The sequence below is a fragment of the Dermacentor albipictus genome, chromosome 8, assembly GCF_038994185.2.
Source record: "Dermacentor albipictus isolate Rhodes 1998 colony chromosome 8, USDA_Dalb.pri_finalv2, whole genome shotgun sequence".
NCBI classification, from domain to species: Eukaryota; Metazoa; Arthropoda; class Arachnida; order Ixodida; family Ixodidae; genus Dermacentor; species Dermacentor albipictus.
In genome coordinates, this window is record NC_091828.1 from 95,893,399 (window position 1) to 95,914,616 (window position 21,218).

The window sequence follows — 21,218 nt, forward strand, 5'->3', positions numbered from 1 at the left end:
ACCGCGTTCCTATAGTCAATTATAGCAGGAAAAGGTTTGTCTTTGGTGCGCGAGAAAATTTTTTTGTGCAACTAAAACTGGTTTTTTGCCGAGCAGTAGTCAGCGCCAACAGATAAAGTACGCAACGTATTTGAGGACATGGATTCGAATCGCCTTGGGCGTTATCATCCTCGTATTATCATTCTTGCCACCTTATTAGGCACATTTGTTTCAATGTGCCCGCTCCTAAAATTGCACTGGTAGGTTTTTTTTTCTTCTCTTATTTTAAACCTCGTTGGTCTTACACAGAGGTGAAGCTGTGCATTATTGTAGTCATCTTACATAACGGTCACAGCGGCTTCGCGATCACTAATTTCTCAACTATGACACAATGACTTGTTTTTTTTTTAGGTTAGACAAGAGCTCATGCTCAGTAGTCATCGGCAGCATGAAGAAAGAATCACTGCTATTAGTCAGACGTCATTGGCGTAGTTCTGTTTCTCCAGCGGGTGGTGAACACCCGCGGAAGAAACAATTGTGAAAAACAATCAAGAAGGCCCAATGTTCAACAATGGCCATTGAGAAGCAGCTTCGAGTTGGTAGAGTCAACATTGAGGCTGCTTTCACGCCACTATTTTAGTGGGCACCACTCCTATGTAACAGATGTGCTTCTTCCCACAGCAAGAGTCAACAGTCGCTGATTGAGAAATTTCGAAGCCACGTGACCCCCCAAGCGTTGCCATCGATAGCTTTGGCGAACATATCCTTTCGAGCAAGGAGTCGACAGGAGCTGTTGCTGCAAACCAACGGGGGCTCTAAAAACGGCCAGAAGATTTATTGCTGTAGTAGCAACATAGTAATCAATAGCGAAAACGGACGGCGGCTTGGAGAAGTGCTCATTTGGTCCTCTGTCGCCCCTTCTGTGCCTTGGCTAGCGAGAGGAAAACTTGCTCCAGCGTGTTCTGCCCCGCAATGGCGTGCTCGAGAGGAAAATCCTTCTGCAGCAGCACCACCTTGCGGAAGAGCTCACTCCACGGCATGCGCTCCACCAGGTGATAGCTGAGCACGTTCTGCGGCGTAGAGATCATCGAATTATGCCGTTGAACGTCACCAAACGGCGTAGTGGGTTATGCGACGCGCTGTAATGCGAGGCTTCATAATATTTTGTTCGCCCAGTGCTCTTTAAAGGAGCACTCGCTCGACTTTTTTGACCCGTCATTTCAAAGCGAACAGCTTTCTTTGGCTGCCGTCAAAGAAAAAGAATTTTTTTGCGGTCAGCCGGAGCTTATGGTGGGGCTTTTACCAGTATTCTCGCGCGGGAGCTACCCGAGTTGCGGGAAGCGTTCACCCCCAAACCTACCTCATTCATAGCCTATCTTGACCCTCCGCCGGTCCAGATAAGCAAAAGTGATAGGCGAAACCACTGTTCTTTCAACACCTCATTTCGAAAAGCCCAGCATGCATGTAGGCCACTATCTCCTCGACATGCAAACATCCTTGCATGGGCTAGCACTCAATTTGTCCTATAGCCATATTTAACGCCGTGATTCCAGAAGACATTTTAGCACTCTTTGGAAGAGCACGACAGATGGGGTACAGATGCATGTATATTCTCACGGTTATCTACAAGGATGCTACATTTGTTTCACTTCGGTGTGTGCCCACGCGCTCACCACTATGCTGACAACCACATTTCCTGCATGCGCTTCTGATCCAGCGGGCAACAAAGAGCCGTTTTCTTCTTCCTTAGGTAAGCTTAGGTTGCGTTAGGCGCAATTCAATGGCGCTTCTCAGTCTATATGAATAAAACATATTATAGTGGAAATGATACTTTTGAATCCTGATAAAATGAAGACAAATATGAAGTGTTATTGTATATAACAATGCAAATCTGAAGTGCTACCATATGATACCGACGTGTAACGAACATATGATTACAGCGTACATCGCACATTACAAAGGTAGTTTCACGTCGGATGCGATTTTGTTAGAAATAGGTTCTACGTATAGAAGACAAACAAGACAGTATGTGAACCAGAGCCCGTACTAAATGACATTGCAGCGCCACCGCATTTCCGTGACGCCTCGCTCTGCGCCGTGCCTACAACACGACCGTCTATACGAAATGTACCCGCCGGGGTTGCTCAGTGCCTATGGTGTTAGGCTGCTGAGCACGAGGTCGCGGGATCGAATCCCGGCCACGGCGGCCGCATTTCGATGGGGGCGAAATGCGAAAACGCCCGTGTACTTAGATTTCGGTGCACGTTAAAGAACCCCAGGTGGTCGAAATTTCCGGAGTCCTCCACTACGGCGTGCCTCATAATCAGAAAGTGGTTTTGGCACGTAAAACCAACCAATTTAATTTTTTTATATATATGAAATGTCGCAGCTGTATACCTGGTGGAACTCGGTGAGCTTGACGCCGACAAACTGTCGATCCACTGCCTCCATCAAGCGCTTGGCGGCGTCCGGGTCGGCATCGTGGCTGAGCGTGAACTCGAGTCGGTAGCCGCGGTCGTGCTTGTCTCGCAGCTGCTGCAGCGTGCCCATAGACGTGAGCCCGCCGCGGGCCATGATGGCGAAGCGATCGCACGAGAACTCGCACTCTTCGATGCTGCAGCCGCGCGAACGGAGCAAGGCGACGATTTACCTTTGAGGTTTCACAGTCAAAACCGGCACTCTGTGGTGAAACTTGCACTTCTTTTTATGCGAAGCATACTAGCCGCACAACCACGCTCTTCCTTGCTGCGCCGCGCGTGGCCGCGTAGCTACCATATGACGTCATAACAGCTGCAAAAGCGGAGGCTCAACTCGTGCGCTCGTTTGCGGCCGCGTAGCTACATAGCCGGGTCTCAGCTCGTGCGCTCGCCGGAAGGTGACCATCTGTCAGGGTCACGCTAAAGCCCCTTAAACTTCGTAAAGTAGTGCCACTCTCCTCCTCCGCCTTCACTCCTCCTCGTTTCTCCTCTTTTTCGCGCTCCCTCCTCGACCGTGGCGCCGCCTACAGTGCTCGAGCGTAGCAACGGCCCCAACATGCGCTCCTCGCCACTCCGTAGACGCTTTTCGAGCAAAAATGGCGCTGAAGCAAGGGCCCACGTGATGCTATTAGGCCAATAGCGACGCGGCGGCCACGGCCAGAGCGCGCGAGGAGGAGGCGGCATTCTTCAAAGCGTGGCACAACTTTACGAAGTTTAAGGGGCTTTAGGTCACGCGCCGGCGCAGCGCCCCTAGCGGGAGGAGCGGGAGTCAGGTTGTGGCTGCGGCCGCGCGCGACCGCGCGAGTTGGGGCCCAGCTTTTCCTCCGGCTGTCGTGACGTCACGTCACGTGGTTAAATGGTGGCTGCCCGGCCGCGCCCAAGGGCTGAACTGAGTGATTGCAATATGCAACGCATAACAACTAAAATAAAGGTTAGTATGCTTCGCATCCTGGGCTTAACCTTAGCTAAGCCACAGCCATTTTTTTTCGTTTGACGTGGGAACATAGATGCGTGCACGACAGCAACCACACGCTATAAAACATAGACGTAAGCCATTCGATCCATCCCGAAACGTGTCGGAAAGTCCAACTCCCCCCCCCCCCTCAATTTTTCTCAAAACATATCCGGGGAGTCATAAGACCAACCTGTCGTGGTGTCTCGCTGGTTATCGCGTTGCGCTGCTGAGCACGAGGTCCCCTTTGTGAAGTAAATCCCCGGAGTTTCATCTATTTTTCCCGTATGACAGTTCAAATAAGGCACCCAACAAGTGTGCATTGTTTCCAGTGGATTTTCAGCAGGTTCCACTGTTTTCCAAGAGTCTGACCGGCCGTCTTTCCGACGCGTCGTCTGACGGATAGGGCGGTTTTGAAGTAACGCTGTGGTCTTTTCAACCTCGATGAAAACTCTGGTCAAAACTTGGCGAGAACTTGTTGCATGCTTGTTTGAGGCGTTCTTCGAACCTGTCGTACGATGGTTGAGATAGTTGTCGCGTATAAACAGTTCGGACCCGTGGCTACCTGTGTCAACCGGTCTAGTGGTCGCTTTTCACGCACGAAGTAGACGTTTTGTGGTTATGTGACACCTTACACACGCCGACAAATGTCAGATGTAACTAAGGCACTTTTGTGCCGGATGCGTTTCTGTTACCAAAGGGTTTTAAAAGAACAACACAAAAAAAAATTAAATTGAGCGGTATTATCGCAGAGGCACCACTCCTAAGTATAGGACGTGCTTCTTCCCTCAGCTCTTGCAAGAGTCAACAGTCGCGCAAATTTCGCAGCAACGTTTCCCCCAAGTGGTCACGTGGCTTTGGCGGACTTATCACATAGCTTTGGCGGACATATTCAATCGAACAAGGAGCCGATAGGAGGTGCTGCTGTAAAGCAACAGGAGCTTCAAAAACGCCTAGAAAGCATTCGCTCCGAGTCAAGCCCTCCAGCTCCGTAGCGCAGAAAGGTGGTGGTCATTTCGCCGCACATTCACGGAGCAAAGCCCGGAGACAGCCCTCAACAAAGACCCCCTGTTAGAAGATTTATTCCTGCGGTAGAAACAGAGTAATGAATAAGGAAAACGGACGGCAGCTTCGGGAAGCACTCATTGGGCCCTCGGTCCAAGCAAACAAAAATTGACGTTGAGAGGAGGCTTCATAATCCAGAAAAAGAAAGCGCGACAATGACTGGCGGGTGGCGACGCGATCTTATTGTTTGAACAATATCGCTCCTTGGCGCCACAAATTCCGACGTCCCGCCACATCAGGTCTCGAGTTTTTCATCGGTAAATATAGATGTATTGCTTTCTAAAGAAGCCTAAGATTGTGCTTATGTTGTTTCAAGACATTTCACTCCATCACAATGGCCCACCAACAAAAAAAGGTACAATAAGATCTATGACGTCGAACTGGCGTACCAGCATTAGGGTTTCGGCGAGCAATTCAATAACCAACACTTCGACCTTACATGTCCCCCTAATAATCAGCCAATTATCGCGTAATAAACAGATTATATCGTTTCTAAAGAGTACGTTTTCCGTCCAAGCTGATTTAACGCTTATTCTATACCGTTCTCTTATGTGGGAAGCATAGGTACGTGTACTCAACCTAAACCTTCGGGTTCTTATCTTAAAATGATGCTGGCTCAGATTGAATGTAGCCTGCTGGCTGCACCTGGCGAAACTACATGAACGTTGTTCGACTTGTTCCCTTTGCTACCGATCGTTCGACGAATCACGTGGGTCATCACGCATGTGCGTTTTGTGCCTACAAATGACCAACCACGTAATAGCCGGCTCACCTGTGCGAGGCGAACATGATGGCGGTGCGCGTAGTCCTCTTGATTCGCGACAGGGCGCGGCCGATCCTGTCTCTCGACATGGGGTCCACTCCCGTGTACGGCTCGTCCAAAAAGAGGAGCGGGGGCAAGCCCAGGAGCGCCACGCCCACGCACAGCTTGCGTCGAGTGCCGCCACTGCACATAACGCGATTTCATCAATTGGCTTAGACAGCAGGACAGACGGAAGGGCAGGTAGACAGAACGACAGACGATAATGCGTGATAATGGCATCAAAATTCTTGAGCAGCGAAGGCAACACTTAAGAATTCGATTTCTTTGCATGCTTTTTAATGGAGGCTTATCAATTATTCCTGCATCATAGCTGTCTAGTTCAACGTCTAGGCTCACTTGACACCATCATCCGAATTCACTAACACCTTATTTTGCACGGACGGGTGTATTCAAGTATTCTTTTTTTCCTCCGAACTTTAACAGATTGGAATAAATCCTTGTAGCCTGTTTCGATTGATTGATTCATTGTGCTAATGTTGTGTCTTACCATCGTGCTTGATTGAATAATGCATTGTATTATTGTTGTGTTTAACCACCCTGCTTGGAGCTCAACTACGTCTGCAGTATGAAATAAGTAAATAACACCAATTGAGCTCAGATAAAAGAAAGCTTTAGCAGCCTTTCCCTTTCATCCATTGGCGGAAAATGTCCGATTACTAGTATAGGAAATCGATGTCCGACAATATATGATTACCCGCTGTGGTTGCTTACTGACTTTCGTGTTACGCTATCCCTGCCATGGCAGCCGCATTTCGATGGGGGCTGTTGCGTCTCGAGGTGGCGTTTGGGCCAAGGATACGCCAAACCCATCGATGAATGCATCCGATAGTATGAATGAAGGAAAAGAAAGGCTTATTTTACAATAACCACACTGGCTCCAGATACGTTAGCCCACTCCGTGCAGGAGCATATTAAACGCCCGAGTTCACATCAGGACACGTCAGCCACCACTTCACGAATGGTCTCCGCTTTTAATACCATCGTCTACCCTAGGCGCCTAGACTAGGGAATCTGTTGACTGCATCGCGGTCAATCACAATCTTAGAATCGGTCGCAATATGCCGCCCGCGGTTATCGCACCGTTCCTCCGAACTCCGCCCGTGATGTTGCTAAATATGCACCCGCATATTTAGCAAGCGTGTAGCAATCTGGGAACCCGAGGTCGAAGCAGTTGTCACGGTAGCATTCGACGTTGGCCCGTTACATAATTAGTTCAGGTTGTGAGGTGCAGGAGGAGGTGTATTTCGTTGACCCGTCAATAGTCGGTGTCAACGCTACGTTGACTTCTGGATGGTCGCTGATGAATAGGTGGGATTGCCTCGTGGTAAACTTCTAATTTAATGCCCTTGGCCGTGTTGAGACGCGACAGGGCGACATGCAAAGAACATCAGTTTACATAGATTTAAGCGCACGTTGAAGAAACCGAGGTAGACAAAATTAATTCGGAGTGCCCCATTACAGCATGCCTCATAATCAGATCGTGGTTTTGGCTCGTAAAACACCGCATTTTTTTATTATTTTAGTTTCTCATCGGAACCCCAGCGCACGCACGTTCTGTAGGATCACACCACAGAGGCCAAAAGCTTTTATCGAGCTCGGGACTTCTCTTTTGCGCAGAAGGTCTTGGTCCTTGCTAGTTTTGGTTTTGTCTTTAGAATGCACTGTACTACTTCCTTCAGTGATCTCACTATGTGCACTCACGTTGACGCCACAATGCTGTCACTGCGACCTGGAACTTCAAAATGGCCACTTACTCACTGTGACAGTGGCCATATTGCTACGGCAAGATATCGAGGTACAAATGAAGCACGATATTGGCTTCCCCCTTGGTGTCCGTTTAACGGATTCGGTCAGGAAGCGTCTCAAAGCCACGCCAATGAGAAACAATACGGAAGTTTATAAGCTGTATAGAGTATTATTTGAAAACTAGATGTTTTGTTAAGTTTCTGGCAAGAGGTTTGTTATTGGAATAGGAAATTAGGGTCAAACTTAGGTTGTCTTCTACTTTCCGCCAAATCCTAGTGCCAGTACTTAAGTACACCTTCAAGGGCTTCGCAAAATATTTTCGTATTCGAGCCATTTATGGTACAGTAAAGCATTCCAGAACATTCCACTCCTGGACTCTTTGAATGTGTTCCCGCATTACCTACAAAAAGTTAACTAGGTCCCCAAGCAAATGATGTCAAACTCCATGACCATCAAAGGTGGCTTCGCTATACATTCTACTTTTCTGCGTCTTTTTTTGCCTCACGAAGCCTCCTTCGCCGTAAATATTTTTATACTAAAAGTGCAATTTAAAAATATCGTCTTCCTAAGCATTCCTTTATCATGGAGGTAACAACTAAAGTTTAGATAGGTAGTCCCGCTAGTCGGGTTGTACGGCCAAGCACCTGTACAATCCGCAGGGCTTGCCGGCGTGCTCCTTTAGGTCGACGATGGAGATGACGCTGTTCACCGTGGCCTCCACATCCTGAGGGCTCACCCCGCGGAGCCGGGCGATTAGGTACAGAAACTCGTAGGCGTTGAGCTTGTCCAGGAGACACCCCTTTTGGAAGCAGTAGCCGATCTGTGATTGCCACTGGCGAACAGAGAGAGAGAAAGCAGGGATAACAAGATGAGGAAATGCGGACTCGGCCCACGCTTTGAAGGAGTGACGTGACATTTCGTGAGACACTAACACGTGACAGTGCACTAACACGTGCACTGTCTCCTGCGCTATCGGATGGAGTAAACATTGGAAGCTGGCGCGAGAAAACTGCTTTCGAGAAGAAGCAAACTTAAATCAGGACGCGCTATGCAAGCGGGACGACAAGCTCGACTTGACTAAGGAGGCGCCCTCGCGAACGCCATCCGGCCGACAGGAGGAGAAGGCAAGAGGGCATCAGCCAGTGGTAACAGCTGGTGGCGCCAGCTCCCTATTCAGGCACTTTTTATCTTCTTTGCAGTAGCATCGACATTGACCGTGTGGCTAAACAGTAATGCATTAAACTGGTTATATATGGGTATATTCCTCGCGGCCGTAATGTTAGTTTTTAATGCGGTCAATTTTTAATGCCGTCCCCACATCCTCTAATCCTGCTCCTACGTGGAGCACAGGTGGCGCCCCCAAATGATTCCAAAACTGTCCAAACACGGGCAAAATGAAAGTAGCTTTTCAGTTAGGTCGTGTACTGCAATTGCCATTCTTGCTTTGAAAAATGCTTTCCGCGTCGTAGATATTTAGTCATGAATAGGTTGACATAAAACACACTCCATCAGAAAAGCACATTTCGGGCTCTTCAGGAGCCAGCACTGCGCGTGGTTATCTTACTTCACCAAATACATGGAGCTACTTCGCAGTCAAGGTTCTGCCGCTGGTTAACTTTGAATGATGTTTTTGAATGAAGGTTTGTTTGACAAGCCTCGCACATACAGCCGTCTCTGCAAGACCATGCTCCAAGAGCCGGCGAGCACTCCAGCGTTGGAGCGGAGCGTAGTAGTTTAAGCGAGAACACTATGATACATCTTTTGCACTTAAATGTCATTGAGGAAGCAAGTTCTTTGGAGCCTCCAAGTGGCTCAAATAGCTCGAGATCAGCAGCAAAAAAAGCCTAGCCTGCACCAATGCTAACACTTGAAAATAGCGTTGCATATTCGTATCCGTTATGCAAGTTGTTTTTTATTTCTTTTTTAACGTTCGCATTGCGCTAAATGGTGAAATACAGTGATAACATATCTGATATGAATGTGCCTTTCTTAGTATTTTTGTCAACTTCACGTGACGCGAACTCTATAAGGCGGCTTCCGTAAGTGTCCCCACTGCGACTCATATGCGTGACTATATCATATCACCTATGGTAGCTACACCGCATACCTATCCGACCATCTCCCCCTTCTCAAACCCACAGTTGACCGGTAGGAAACCTAGATAGCCAGTTCTTCATTAAAGGCTGAGCGACTACTGGTCTATTTAGCTAAAGAGGCGGCTTAGGCGACAGGGATTCTGGACTGAGAATTCCTCCAGCTGACCTCCTCCGGTACCTAGGCGCAGATGAGGTCTCCGGCCGACGTGGTTATTTATTCATTTAAGGTTTTTGTTTTCTCTCTCTCACTCTCTCTCTCTTCTAAATGCGTTCCGTTGCTTCGGACTGCCTCTCATTCTGGCCACATTTGGAGCGCCCCCTAAGTTTCTGTGCATGCGCAAAAGAACATACTGAAGGCCTCGCACCTTCCGTGTATTCTCCAGTAGAGACGCTGTGGGCGTGTAGGCCTCGCCCTGCGTGACGTCGCTCAGCGCTGCGAGCAGGTCTAGCGCCGTGGTCTTCCCGGAACCGCTGACACCCAGCAGGCCGAAGCACTCCGAATGCCTCAGCGCCAGGTTGAAGTCCGTGAGGGCGCAGCAGTCGCCGTATGTCTTGCTCAGGTTGTGCGCGACGAGCGCGTGATCTTTGAAGTCCTTCTTGTGGCACAGTGCGGTCGCCAGCTTCTTCTCTTCTTCGACCTCAGGGTCAGATGGCTTTGCCGTCGTGCTCTTGACGTCTCCCGCGGCAGGTGGCGCTGCTGGAGGGCTTCATCACCCAAGCGCCAAAAAAAAAAACAGCTGTTAAATATCTGTCTACGCAGCAGTGGCGTTATTAAAGGGGGCGGATCGGAGGGAGGGGGGGACCACGCCGAGCGGCATTTTTACTATTACTGGTAGGTACAGCGGGGCGGGGCGTTTCTCGCGGCGCTTAGACGTTTCTGCGCAGGCGCGAGTAAGAGCTGGTACGAGAGAGAAAAATCTGGGGGCATTTGCTCCTTGAATATGTGAGTCTGCCTAGGCACTAGGGAGGAGGTTTCTTAGCGCGTCTTGTATGTGTTTGTCCCCTAAACATGCCGGCATTGCGGAGTATGGTCGAGTTTGTTTACGCTCCGCCGCTGGCTGCCCGCGCGGTGAGGCAGTGGGCACGGACGCCCCATTTGGTGGATCGCTGCGTCTTATGAGGTAAGGTTCTGACTGGTGTTGCACAAGTCACGGGACGCTTTTTTCGTCGCGACGATAGATTGCATTTTTTACAAGCACTGCTCCAGGAGGGCGCATGTAACCGGCAAACGGAGGCCTCAGGAGAACACCTGAGGTTATACTAAAGCAGGCGGTGCAGGACCTCCGGAGCACCTAAGGCGTAGCGGGGGGATCAAAGCCAGAAGCAGGGTGGCCTGTGTGTTGGGGCCGCGGCGGCTGAAGCGTGCCGCGGAAAGGGAAGGTCGCATAAAAAATTGGCTGTCCGCTTTCGTGGACAGCCGATCTCATACACCCCTGGAATGCGCAGGCCTCGGCGAGCTCCAACCCATGCATAAGTCCGGGTTCCAGCTTTGGTGTCCCCATTGCCGCTTTGGTGTCCTGGAGGCGCCGCCAATAATGCCAAATATCGACACGTTCTTTCAATTAGAGAAAAATACGATTCGATAAATATAATTACGTCCAGCCGCCAACTTGCGACGCTAAGTTCAGCACTAGCGCGCCCCACGACTTCTGCTGGCACGCCTAGGGACAAACGCACACAACACGCGCTAAGAAACTCCTCTGTAGTGCCTAGGCAGAGTCATATATTCAAGGAGCAAAAGTACCCACATTAGAGACTTTTAGCTCAGCGGGTTTACGTTTCGCTCCACTCGCGGTCTCCACCGTTGCGCCAGCGCAGCGGCGCGCGAAAAAAGAATTTTAGCCCGGCGGATCGCTTACCCGCTAGAGCGGGGTACAGCGGGGTAAAGCCCCTCAATTTTCCAAAAGTAGCGCCATTCTTAGATCTTTCCGCCACCCCGCTCACCCAGGCGCTTCCTCCCCCACTCCTCCTGTCGCCCCAGCCTCCTCCGCTCCCCCATTGGCCAATCTGTGTCACGTGAAAGCGGGCCCCGCGCTTTTGTATATTTTTTTCTTTCCGGCGCAGAGCAGGCGCCGCGCTTTTGTATATCTTTTCTTTCCAGCGCGCTGCGACCCCCAATCTTGGGCCTGCGACCCCCATTTTTGGGCCTCCGCGACGAAGTACGGCAGGCGGTTTGAAGGAGCGCGGTAGTTTTATACAATGTGTTAGGGCCGAGTGCTTAATTGCGATGCCGTGCTGCTGCGCCTACGGTTGCCACAACAGACCCAGTGACGGCAAAAAGCTTTTTGTTTTACCATCTGCCGGGCGCAACGCAAAACGAAGAAAAGTGTGGATTCACAAGATCGGGCGGGCTGACTTCGAGCAAGTGGCAAAGAACGCGCGGCTTTGTTAAGTGACACGGCTCCTCCAACCTCTTCTTTTGACGCCCGTGTCAAAACGGGCCCGTGTCCAGTGCATTGGGGGTGCGTTAAAGAACCCCAGCTGCAAAAAAAATTAATCCAGAGCCCCCATTATGGCGTGCCTTATGAGATCGTGGTGTTGGGATGTAAAACCCAAGAATCAACTTTTCTTCTGTCTTGTGTGCCTTGACTGTTCCAGTTAACGCAACACTGCTTCCTTGTGAAAACTTACAACGCAAAAGAATACAGACGCACGTAGTATACAGAGATAAAATTAGCACTTCAACAAAAGTGTTGCTGGTGCCAATGAGGGAGGGGGATAATTATTTTCTGAACCTCTTTCCAGTTGTCCCATCAAGTTCCTTCTTTCTTTTCTATCAAATTCTAACCATTTGCACTGTAATAAATAAATAACGATTTCATATGCTGGTAAGTTGTTAAAATTATCTATACCGCCTATGTGTGAAAACGTTGCTCATGGCCACCACAACCTGTGCATGAGCTACGTACATCTGTAAAAGGCGCGGAACAGAAACGGCCCTGCTGCCAGGCATTGCTGACCGCAGACAGTCGGAATCTCTCACGCGCCGGCCGAACAAAAGCATCCTGCAGGTACGTAAATTAACCTACGAAACCACGTGCACATACTTTCGCGCTGTCAAAACCTGAAACTCTGGTAATTACTCGCGTGTCTGAGCACACCGCGTGCTTGTGTCGTGTTTCAGCAACACGAACTTTCAACGTGCGCGCGCTTTACGCCTTAAATACGCCTTGAATAATGGTGCTTTTCTCTATTTCTTCCGCAAATCCGACACGACATTCTTAAGGCCAGTTACCGACTGACAAAGCAAGATCTAGATTGAAAAAACTGCTCCGCAGGACTCGAACGAACTTTTCCGCGGATTTCCTCCCGTAGCGTGTTAGCCGTCGTCTGCTACGGCAGGCCCACTGCCGGCGGCGCCACCGTCGAGGCCGCGCCGAGCGGAGGAGGAGAGAAGTGAATGGCGCTACTTTGGGAGATTGAGGGGTTTTACAGTGGGGCGCTCTGCTGTCCCACCTAGTGGTCCGAATAGGAGTTACTGAGAAATGAATTTGAATTACGCTTGCTTTTATAATGCAAGAAATGTCGAATAAAGATATATTACATGTTCTCAGTACATTATTTGTTAATCATGTACTGATTACTAATGTACGGGCAGCGCCGCAGTCGCCGTCCTCGATGCAGAACTGCCGGCGTTCATGTTCGCCGCTGCCGTCTTGCATTTCCCATACACGCCCGCGCGCGCTTACGCACGCTCGCGCGCTGCGTATACCCTCCGCTGGCGAGTGCTTTCCAGCGGGCGTAAACGCTGCTCCGTAAAACCGCTGGCCGCCTCAGCGTTGTGCGCATGCGCAGTCGCGTCTCCGCTCCGCTGGCCGTAAACCCGCTGGGCTAAAACTCTCTATTTCCTCTCTCGCATACGCTCTTGCTCGCGCATGCGCGCACACGTCCACGTGTCCGCAAGTGCCACGCCCCGCTGTACCTACTATCAATTGTAAGTACGCCACCGGATGCAGCCGACTGACGGGGTTCAACACGCAGTTCGCAGCCGAATGCAGTGAACATCTGCGCTCGGGACAGCTGAATGGGGCCGAAGATGAAAACGGGCCGAATCAGAGAAGTTCTGAGGGAATCACGTGCGTAGTGTAAGCTTTCAGGCACTTATGTACGTTCTGTGAGAGGTAATGACGCCGGCAGCGTCATTATGTCTACAGAAATAAATGCCCAACTACAGGCAAAAAATAGGAGGGCCACCGTTTTAAGTTATGTCACATTTACTGAGCAATGTGCGCGTTGAGAAACAGGAAAGAGTGACAACATAAAGAGAAGAAGAGAGGAGAGAGGGAGGTACACGTCGAGAAGCCGGGCAGGGTGTCGACTAGCCCACAGACGCACACTGATACACAGTAAATGCTTTTGCACTATTGGCCACGCCCGCTTTTCCCAAGGTTAACGTTCCGAACTATAAGACCGTAAGTTCAATCTCAAAATCGTGAATTCTGAAGGCGTCTCCTTAGGCCTAGCAAAATATTTGTCCATGAAGCTGGGCTACATCGTAGACTAAAGGAGCCAGAGCATGAATTCAGCAGGATGTAAGAATTTTCGCCACGACACAACTGCTCCAAGTATGAGGAAAATATTTCACCCCCGCGGCGGTTCAGTGTCTACGGCGTTTCACTGCTGAGCTCGCAGTCACAGGTTCCATCCCTTGCGCTGCGGTCGCCTTCCAATAAGGGCTGAACGCGCAAGACTCTCCCGAGTTCGGTACACGTTCAAGAAACCGGTGTGATCAAAATTATTACGCCGTGCCTCATTACGGCATGCCTCCTTACGACATGCCTCATATCATGGCATGGAAAACTTCAGCATTTGATTTTTAAGTTTGACACGAACATAGTTTAAAAACCGTGAGGTCAAATTGGCGTGCGGGAGCTGTTTCAGCGCGAAGTAAAAAAAATAATCTAAATGCACAAGGAGGCACAAACTGAAGGCACAAAAAGTAAAATATTAGGTCGAGCTAGACTGAAAGATTAGACTTCTGTAACGAGTAATTCGTCATTCGTAAAGATGGTAAGAGTTTTTTTGTAAATGATCATACAAAAAAATTACAATCGAAACGGCACCACGTGTTGCGGACTGTGGTACCTTTCATACGTGACGTCAGCGCCTCTGATTCACACAGAGCGGCTGCTATGTTTCGCCACTGCACGCGGGGTCAATTTCTCTGTTTACAAGCGCCAAGGTGGACACCGTCCTGGCAAGCTCCAGCCGCCGAGCTCGTAGAACTAAACGAAGAGTTTACAAAAGACAAAACAGAGGCATGCGGGCATGTCACGTGGACACAACGTCAACTCCTCCGTCTTGGCACCGGCGTTCAAATTGAGGACGAGTAGCACGACCTTCGGCACTAATATCCCACGTGCGAAAGTTGTACACTGGCACAGAGCAAATGACGATAGATTTCTAGACGAATACTCGTTGACCTAGCTCGACGGTACGATTTCCTCTAGTGTCCCCTTTAGTGCGCGCGTGTGTGTGTGCAGGTATCCACTTTGACCACACTCAGGAACGAAGTTTGCCGTACCTACCCGCCGTGGTTGCTCAGTGGCTATGGTGTTGGGCTGCTGAGCACGAGATCGCGGGATCGAATCCCGGCCACGGCGGCCGCATTTCGATGGGGGCGAAATGCGAAAACACCCGTGTGTTTAGATTTAGGTGCACGGTAAAGAACCCCAGGTAGTCGAAATTTCCGGAGTCCTCCACTACGGCGTGCCTCATAATCAGAAAGTGGTTTTGGCACGTAAAACTCCATAATTGTTTTAAAAGTTTGCCGTACCATCCAATTATTCTCTTTCCACAGATCGCCTCGCGCCAGCTGAAGCAACCCGACGTTATGAAGCTCATCAGACCGAGACAGATCAGGCCTTGAGCAGCCAAGAACAGCAGGTCCGCCAGGACGTCGTCTAGTAAGTTGGTCGACGCCGCCGCACGATGGCACAGCTGAAACCGCGTCGTGGTGGGGTTGTGCTCCTCCTCCCCTACTGCTAGGGCTGCAGTAGAGAGAGAGAGAGAGAGAAAACATTTATTTGTCATCAGATTGGGCGACTTCCTCGCAGGGTGGAGCCCTTAGTTCAGGGCCCCATTGGCCCGTAGTAGCGACCGAATAGCAGTAACACCTTCGTTAGCCCATCTGCATTCCTTTTTTGTCAGCCTGTTCATGTGCACCGAAGCACGACAGCATCTCCCAGCGATTAAAGTGTTAAAGAGATATCGCCACTCATCTCTCTAACGTACAGGAAGACATAGCCCTGTTGACATGCGCTCTCAGGCTATTTACGTTGAACGGAACAGCCCTGATGTCCGCGTTGTATTTTCGTGGAGCGCCATGTCTAGAGCTAATTACGCCTATTCGTTGTGTGGACTAACGTTCTCTGTGCATGTCTCGCACGGTCACTGGTCCCAGTCGGATGGGTCAGCTTGTTGAGTTTTTTTTGGCGCGTTTTCTGTATCAGTGACGTCCTCTGCGCATGGTACTTTTCCTTTTTCATTGTTCCGATCTTGAGTAGAAAGTCATGCATGCCGCCAGGCAAACGTTTACAATATTTGGTAAACCAGTGCCTACTCTCTCTCCCATCATATACCAGCGAATTCGTACTTAGTTCTCTGCCGTCCTCGACTGCGCTTTTGCTCACTTGGTACGTAATTTGCAACTCTAACAGACCACCGATTATATGCCCTACGCTATAATTGGCCTAACCTACGCTAGAAATGGCCTGCCGTGCGCTATACATGGCCTGTCCTACGTTATGCACGGCCTACACAACTGTATTTCTTCACTGTTCCCAATCTGTTTTTTTTTTGTCCGCAAAATGAGAAACAAGTCGCTAAATCTTCCGTAAGTTTTCCTGCAATATCACAAAAAAATGGGGCCAAGACTGTCGAGAGAACCCTACGTATTGTAGTATTTTGTTTCAGACAGCGTATTATTGGTAGACATGGCATGAAGCATCCAGTGAAATGCCTTACGTTTGTCTACTATATATACGGTGTCCCGGCTTACGTTAGCCAATCTGTTCAAAAGAAATTTAAAAGCATGCTTCGAGGTACGGTTTTAAGACCTACGGTTTTCGGTTGTCGCAGGCCTGACGACTCAACACCTTAGATGTTAAAGTCACATCTTGCACAGCGTTTTACATTTCTTTGAACAGCTTTTTTTTTGCCGGGCGGCATCTAGCAGTGGCCGCATTCACGAGGCGAGGAGAGTGAATGTGCCCATTTCTAAATATAGCCGTAGGTTGCACACGTGCGTAAGGAAGAATGACGAAAATGTGCGCGTAGTAGTTGCGCATCAACAGAACATGCGCACGTCAATTAAAACACGCAGACAACCAAACAACCCAGACCGAGTCCGCCGAGGCTCGGGGGTCTTATAGAGCGCCCAGTTTTGGAGACGAAGAAAAGAGAAAAAAAATTTACAGAAGATTACAATGCTCCCTAATGCGAAATTTGAGAGCAGCTTTACACGTGGTACCATTGCGCGATATATTGGCTGGCGCGGTCTGTTTGTCCCCTGCGGCACGTTGCAAGCGGAGCGAAGTGCGGCGCGACTGCCTCGCTAATCGGGAGGCCGCGACAGGCAGCGCGTGGGTAAAGCGAGTGCGCGTTTCACAGCGACCGCCGCGTACCTCCCCTCATGCAGCGCTTTGTCTCCGTATGTGTGACGCGCGCTACCCTGGCGCAATCTCGCAGCCATCGTCGGCGCAGAGCCGGTCTTGCGCGGCGCTATACACTCTTCTTCTCACGCTTCCGTCATTCCCCCCTCTCCTCCTCTTTCCGCCTCATGGTACCGCTCCACGCGCCTCTTCGCGCTCTCTTCGCTATCGCCGTCTTTCATCGTCTGCTGCTCTCCGCGTTCGCTCTCTTCTAATTCGCTGTACTCGTTCGTTCGGTTACGAAGCACGCCGAGGCACGCCGACGCTCAACGCAGGAACGGCCGCCTAGGAGCTGCGCTCTAACCCGCCGTGGTTGCTCAGTGGCTATGGTGTTACGCTGCTGAGCACGAGGTCGCGGGATCGAATCCCGGCCACGGCGGCCGCATTTCTATGGGGGCGAAATGCGAAAACACCCGTGTACTTAGATTTAGGTGCACGTTAAAGAACCCGGTGGTCAAAATTTCCGGAGTCCCCAAGTACGGCGTGCCTCATAATCAGAAAGTGGTTTTGGCACGTAAAACCACGTATATTATTATTATTAGGAGCTGCGCTCTAAGACGCGATGTAAATGGCTTCAGCAAGAGTTGGCTTGTGTAGGCTGGCCGTGGCTATGTCACGCTCGAGCTCGGTTTTCTTGCCTCCCGGTTTTAACAATCCCAGATGCATTGTTCAAATATATGGGGGAAGTGACGTGTTCTTCTTAGCCACAGTTTTCTTCGTTTATGAGGGCAAATAGCCACGGCTGCTCGTTTACTGTAGCTGGCGTAACCTTGGTCTACACCGCACTATACTCCCGGCGGGCGCCTTCAGCGTCGTGATAAGAAAATGCAGGTAGAAAGGAGGCAGAAGACTTGCTTCCTGTGTGCATGCAGTCCTCAGACTTTGCGAAGAGTGGCGTCAGCACCGCTTCCCGTTTTTTTTTTTTTTGCGTCCGCCGTGTTAACAATTCCAACAGAAGAAAACCGCGATATCATACAATAGTAGTAGGAGCAGTGCTAACTCTTATTGTGTAGCGATCGTAGTTGCAGTGCTGAAAGTGCAGTGCAAGAATGAAAAAATTCAGCTCGACCTTACGTCTAATTGCAATCGCGTACTCGATAGTTACATTGTTGTCACTGCTATTACCAGTTTTGCTGCCAGCATTACATCATTAGTGACTGAATAAATGCTAATAATTGTAATGGTAGCTGTCTGTGCTAGTAGCAGCAATAGCTGCAGTGATAGTAACAGCAGTAGTAATCAACGGTGCAGTAAAACCGCGGGCAACGAATGCATAGTGTGCGGCGGGTGCCATCTTGTTTCAGCGCTACGCTTGTCGGCAGAGGATAGAAATGATCCGAAATGTGGAAGGAATTTTATCAGGTAAAATATTGGTTCGAGCGAATATTTCCTACCTCTGAAAATCAACACTTCAAACACATACAAAAAACACCATACAGACGTTCATTCCTCACATCTCTCTTACGCAATTATTCTATTTTTTTTTTCGCAGTGTGACTCGCTTATTACCTTAAATCAAGATTTATCGTTAGTACATCGAAGTAGACTTGGCAAGTTGGTGAGCAAAGTCCAAATGCCTGCGCACCGTGCCTTCCTCGCATGTTACAATGCACCTGAGCAACTTTATCGGTATTCTTTTCCAGTCCCTTTCACTCTACGCGCCGCGTGTTTGCAATCTGTTTGGGAGCATCACCTCCTCTCCCACTCGGGAAGATGGAGCGCCCAGCAAAGGACAGTCGGGCGGCGGTCGCGGAATCCGGGCGACGCGCCCGTGTCGGCCGCTGCCACGGTCGGTCGCACAGCTTTTCAGCGGCGGCTTGGTTCGAGATCTTGATGATGCAAGACACCAGCGCCCAGGGTGGGTAAAGGGCTGCCATGTATTTCCACCAACGATCGTCAATCGCGTCGATGAAGAGCGGTATGAAACCTGCAAGCATACACAATACGTTTATTGCAGTGGAGCGCATGCGTAGCCTGTGCGAGGTGTTTTTATTCTCTTGTTTAAGTTTTTTTTTTATACATTAGCACTAGGAGCGTGAAACTGCAAAAACAGACAGTGTGTGAAGTCGGTTACATGGCAGGTGATCGGATGGCGTGTGTGTGCTTATGTGTTTGTACATATACGGTGTGTCCCAGCCAATGTTAGCCAAGCTGTTCAACAAAACCGAAAATTTCGAAAGAACGGTACAATAAAAGTTAAATTATGGAGTTTAACGTGCCGAAACCGCTTTCTGATTATGAGGCACGCCGTACTTGGGGACTCCGGAAATTTCGACGACCTGGGGTTTTTTAACGTGCACCTAAATCTAGATACACGGGTGTTTTCGCATTTCACCCCCATCGAAATGCGGCCGCCGTGGCCGGGATTCGATCCCGCGACCTCGTGCTCAGCAGCCTAACACCACAGCCACTGAGAAACCACGGTGGGTACTTAGAGATAACTAAGTGTCCCTTAAATTTTAGACCACAGGACGGCTACGAAACGCGTCCGTTGTCTAAATTTGTTGCTTGTCCATTAATGTGACTCGCCGTTTTGCCTTAGCGGCTCACCTAATAAACGGAACGCACGAGCAGTTGGCTATCATGCAGACCAGCTCGGCAGTGGAAGACCAGCGAAAGTTCATCGCCAGAGCCGAAAGTGCTGCCACCGCTGCTGGGGCCCTGCAGGACTGAGGGCAGCCACCACAGGGATCCACTCCTCTCCCTTCCCAATCAAAATAACGTTTTTTCTCTTGCTCTTTCTCACCTACACTGCTTTCTGCTGTTGTGACGTATGCATGTTTTAAAAGACAGCGTCCATGACTGTAGTCAGTGATGTGGGTGATTTCAACGTGGTCGTATCAAAGCGCACAATCAGGTGGTTGCCGCAGTGCCTGAATGAATCGTTCAGACTGAAGTATTCCACTGACGACGACGTGCCTACCCCTGGACAAGTAGGAGTCTTTGGTGATGTGCACGTAAGTGGTATCCACAATGTCAAAACACTAAGTTACGTGTCATGCATGAGCACCCATAGACCCGTGCTCAATGTACTGGTACCAAACACGTACAAGAGGGAACACCAGGAAGAAGCACAAGACGCACACATGAGCCAAGAAAAATGTTTACGTATATGAAATGTGGAATGTGAAATACAAGACAGCGTAAGTGCATACGTATATACATTGTCTTTAGTTCCGCACGCACATACAACCATTACTATTTCCAGAACAGCAGCAGAGGTAAGCTGGAGTAGAATATCATGGTGCGCATATCGTGGATAATTGCCGTACAGGGAGCTTCCGCAATTTTTTTTATATCAAACGCACGGAACTTATTAACCGATGCTGATGGGAAATAACCTATTAGAACGAGCCTAAAGAAAAGACGGAAATCACTGGCTACTAAGCGCAGTATTCTTTCCAATAATTGTATTCGTTGCTTGCATATTTCCTCCGTTGGAGACAAATCACGTATATAAAAAACAGACCTAAAAAGTCGCGATTGTTTGTCAAACGAATTTGTGTTTTAACGATGTGCGAACTTGGACAAGTTGTTAATTTGTTGTAAACCTAGGAGAACGCATTATGAACACGATTGTAAGCAAGGAAACATGCCCAACAAACCCAGCGAAGGCTTGATCCGCTGATACGCAGGCCATTTTTAATAGCAGGTCAATCTGTCCTTTATTAGCTGCGTTCGAGAAAACACTCAAGCGAAGTGATCTGACCTGTTTTCGACATGTTCTAAGAGCGTCTTACCAGGCAAATAAATCCAAACAACCGCGCTGTACATGGCTCCGTATTCCGTCAGCGCCCGCTCCGAGATCAGGTACACCATACCTATAATCGCGGGAGCAGACAGCACGAACGTGGCGAAGATGAGTGCTGCAAAAGATGAAAACAAGCAAAAAATTTGGGAGGAGGTTTAAGCTTCACCTTTTAAAGAGTGGAACGCGATAGCATTCAAAAATCTCTCACTGCTTCTCACGCATCCCAGAGACTGCGGCTTATGTAACCGCAATGTTTTCCTGCAAACGCTGGCGGCGAACGTTATGCTCGAAGCAATCTTTCTGGTAGAAACGCGGCGTCTTGCGTAGGTCGATCTCCTGTTATTGCTTCGCACTTTAATATGCCAGCTTGAGAAGAGATAACATAAAAGATATGCGCTGTCGGTGCTTTCGCACTGTCCGGCTATGGATGACAAGGGGAGAGCAAGACTCGCACCTCGCGCGAGAGATGGCAGCAGGAGCGCGCGATTGATGACCTTGGTTACGGCGAGGCCGACGGCGGCGCCAAACGCGGGAGCGGGCACCGAAGAGCTGCGCTCTAAGAAGCACCCTGTTGTAATGCAGAGAAGGAGGACAGCCGAAGCGCAATCAGCATTGCCTACCCAGTGTGCGAGAGAGCGCTCTACCTCAATCAGTGCTCTTCGCTGCGGGCCTTTCGT

The 21,218-nt window shown here is 49.7% G+C and overlaps 1 protein-coding gene across 1 annotated transcript in view; it reads right to left on the reverse strand.

Moving 5' to 3' along the window:
* Positions 1-795: 795 nt before the first annotated feature.
* The window catches only part of LOC135912891 (phospholipid-transporting ATPase ABCA3-like), an 83,182-nt gene continuing 62,759 nt past the window's right edge, over positions 796-21,218 (reverse strand). The window contains exons 19-26 of the mRNA XM_065445477.1: positions 20,531-20,656; positions 18,484-18,717; positions 14,915-15,128; positions 9,504-9,843; positions 7,687-7,874; positions 5,246-5,419; positions 2,377-2,593; positions 796-1,049 (exon numbers count right to left, since the gene is read on the reverse strand). Of these exons, the coding sequence (XP_065301549.1) occupies positions 876-1,049; positions 2,377-2,593; positions 5,246-5,419; positions 7,687-7,874; positions 9,504-9,843; positions 14,915-15,128; positions 18,484-18,717; positions 20,531-20,656 (1,667 nt within the window). The 3' untranslated portion in view covers positions 796-875. The remainder of the gene's footprint in view (positions 1,050-2,376; positions 2,594-5,245; positions 5,420-7,686; positions 7,875-9,503; positions 9,844-14,914; positions 15,129-18,483; positions 18,718-20,530; positions 20,657-21,218) is intronic.